Source organism: Eimeria mitis, genomic scaffold, assembly GCF_000499745.2.
Source record: "Eimeria mitis Houghton genomic scaffold, Emh_scaff3118, whole genome shotgun sequence".
NCBI classification, from domain to species: domain Eukaryota; phylum Apicomplexa; class Conoidasida; order Eucoccidiorida; family Eimeriidae; genus Eimeria; species Eimeria mitis.
Window position 1 is genome coordinate 3,124 of NW_013571462.1, and position 2,129 is coordinate 5,252.

Consider the following 2,129-nt stretch of genomic DNA (forward strand, 5'->3'; position numbering starts at 1 on the left):
TTCGCCCCTCAGGGGGAGGAGACAAGAAGAGACAGAAAGGAGACAGAAGAGAGACAGAAAGAGACAGAGAGGAGACAGAAAGGAGATAGAAAGGAGAAAGAGACAGAAAGAAGACAAAAAGGAGACAGAAAAAACGGAGACACCGAGGAGACAGAAAGGAGACAGAAACGCGACATAAAGGAGACAAAAAGGAGACAGAAAGGAGACAACGAAGAGACAGCAAGGAGACAAAAAGGAGACAAAAAGGAGACAAAGTCTCCTGCTGCTGCTGGGGTGTACCTGCAGCTCTGCATCGAAGAACAACTCCACGTCGTGCCGATCCACCCCGCAGTTCATTCGTCGAGCTATCTCCATCTGCAGCAGCAGCAGCAGCAGCAGCAACAGCAGCAGCAACAGCAGCAGCAACAGCAATAGCAGCAGCAGAAGCAGCAGCAGCAGCAGCATGAGTTGTTTGGGTGTATGTGCAATTCGATAGCAGCCACTATCGTATGCAGTTACTGATCCACCCTCAAACCCTAAACCCTAAACACTAAACCCTAAACCCTAAACCCTAAACCCTTAAGACTGTTCTATAGGGCTTCAAGGCAAGCTAGGAGACCGCAACCGTACGGAGACACCCCCGCCCTGTAGAGGAGTGCAACACCAGCAGCAGCAGCAGCAGCAGCAGCAGCAACAGCTGCTGCTGCTGCTGCTTCTATTACTCCTTCTGCTACTGCAACACTAGCAGCTACTGCTCCTGTTCCTTCCGCTGCTTCTGCTGCTACTGCTGCTACTGCTGCTACTGCTGCTGCTGCTGCTACTGCTGCTGCTGCTGCTACTGCTGCTACTGCTGCTGCTGCTGCTGCTGCTGTTGTTGCTGCTGCTGTTGCTGCTGCTGTCTTACCCTGAGCTGTTTAACATAGCAGGTGCTGGGGACTCGAACAAGAAAGGGAAATTCCTCTTTTGGAGACTTTTTTATGCAGAGGCACTTTGATTCAGCTACACACAAAAAGGAGACAAAAGGAGACAAAAGGAGACAGTATAAAGAAGACAAAAAGGAGACAGAAGGAGACAAAAAGGAGACAGTATAAAGGAGACAGACAGGAGACAGAAGGAGACAAAAAGGAGACAGTATAAAGGAGACAAAAAGGAGACAAGCGGAGACAGAGGGAGACAGTATAAAGAAAGCAAAAAGGAGACAAAAGGAGACAAAAGGAGACAGTATAAAGGAGACAAAAAGGAGACAGAAAGAGACAAAAGGGAGACGGAATAGAGGAGACAGAGAAGAGACAGAAGGATACGTACAAAAGAAAATATAAGGGAGACAAAAAGGAGACAAATAAAGACAGAAAGAGATAGGTGAAGGGCAGCAAAGAGGAGACAAAAAGGAGACAAAAGGGAGACAAAAAGGAGACAAAAGGGAGACAAAAAGGAGACAAAAAGGAGACAAAAAAGAGACAAGAAGGAGACAAAAAAAGAAGGGGAAAGACGAAAGGAGAGAGGCAAAGGAAGCAAAACGAGACAAAAGGAGACAAAAGGAGACATAAGGAGACACCAAAGAATTAACTACAGAAAGCAGCTGGTGCAGCCGCAAACCCTAAACCCTAAACCCTAAACCCTTGCAGATGCAGCGCGTGTGTGGCGGAGTCATCAGGGGTTAGGGTTTACGGTCTAGGTCTACACCTTAGCGTTTAGGGTTTAGGGTTTACGGTTTAGGGTTTAGGGTTTAGGGTTTAGGGTTTAGGGTCTAGGGTTTAGGGTTTAGGGTTTAGGGTTTAGGGTTTAGGAGACAAACCCTTGACAGCAATAACATTAATATCGAATTTTTGTCTCTTTGATATTTGCGCCTGCATGCGCGACAGCCCCATGGTATTATAAAAAGATAAAAGGCGTTCATCCTCCATCTCTGTCTCTGCGTTCTCTCCATACTTTAAAACCCTATACAACGCAAACCACAAACCCTAAACCCTAAACCCTAAACCCTAAACCCTCGAAAAAATTTGGACATATCCAAACCCTCAAACCCTAGACTATAACCACTTAAAAAAAGCAGAATAAAGAGAAACAAATGTTAATACACCCAAATAAACCCTAAACCCTAAACCCTAAACCCTAGAAACCCTTGAATATATATTTTTTTTTTTTTTTGT

General features: G+C 45.7%; 1 protein-coding gene across 1 annotated transcript in view; it reads left to right on the forward strand.

Moving 5' to 3' along the window:
• EMH_0062360 (uncharacterized protein) overlaps positions 1 to 414 on the forward strand; it is a gene marked incomplete at both ends in the record, with an annotated part of 2,678 nt that extends 2,264 nt beyond the window's left edge. Inside the window, one exon of the mRNA XM_013498024.1 lies at positions 13 to 414. Coding sequence (XP_013353478.1) covers positions 13 to 414 — 402 coding nt within the window. The remainder of the gene's footprint in view (positions 1 to 12) is intronic.
• Between the last annotated feature and the right edge of the window lie 1,715 nt (positions 415 to 2,129).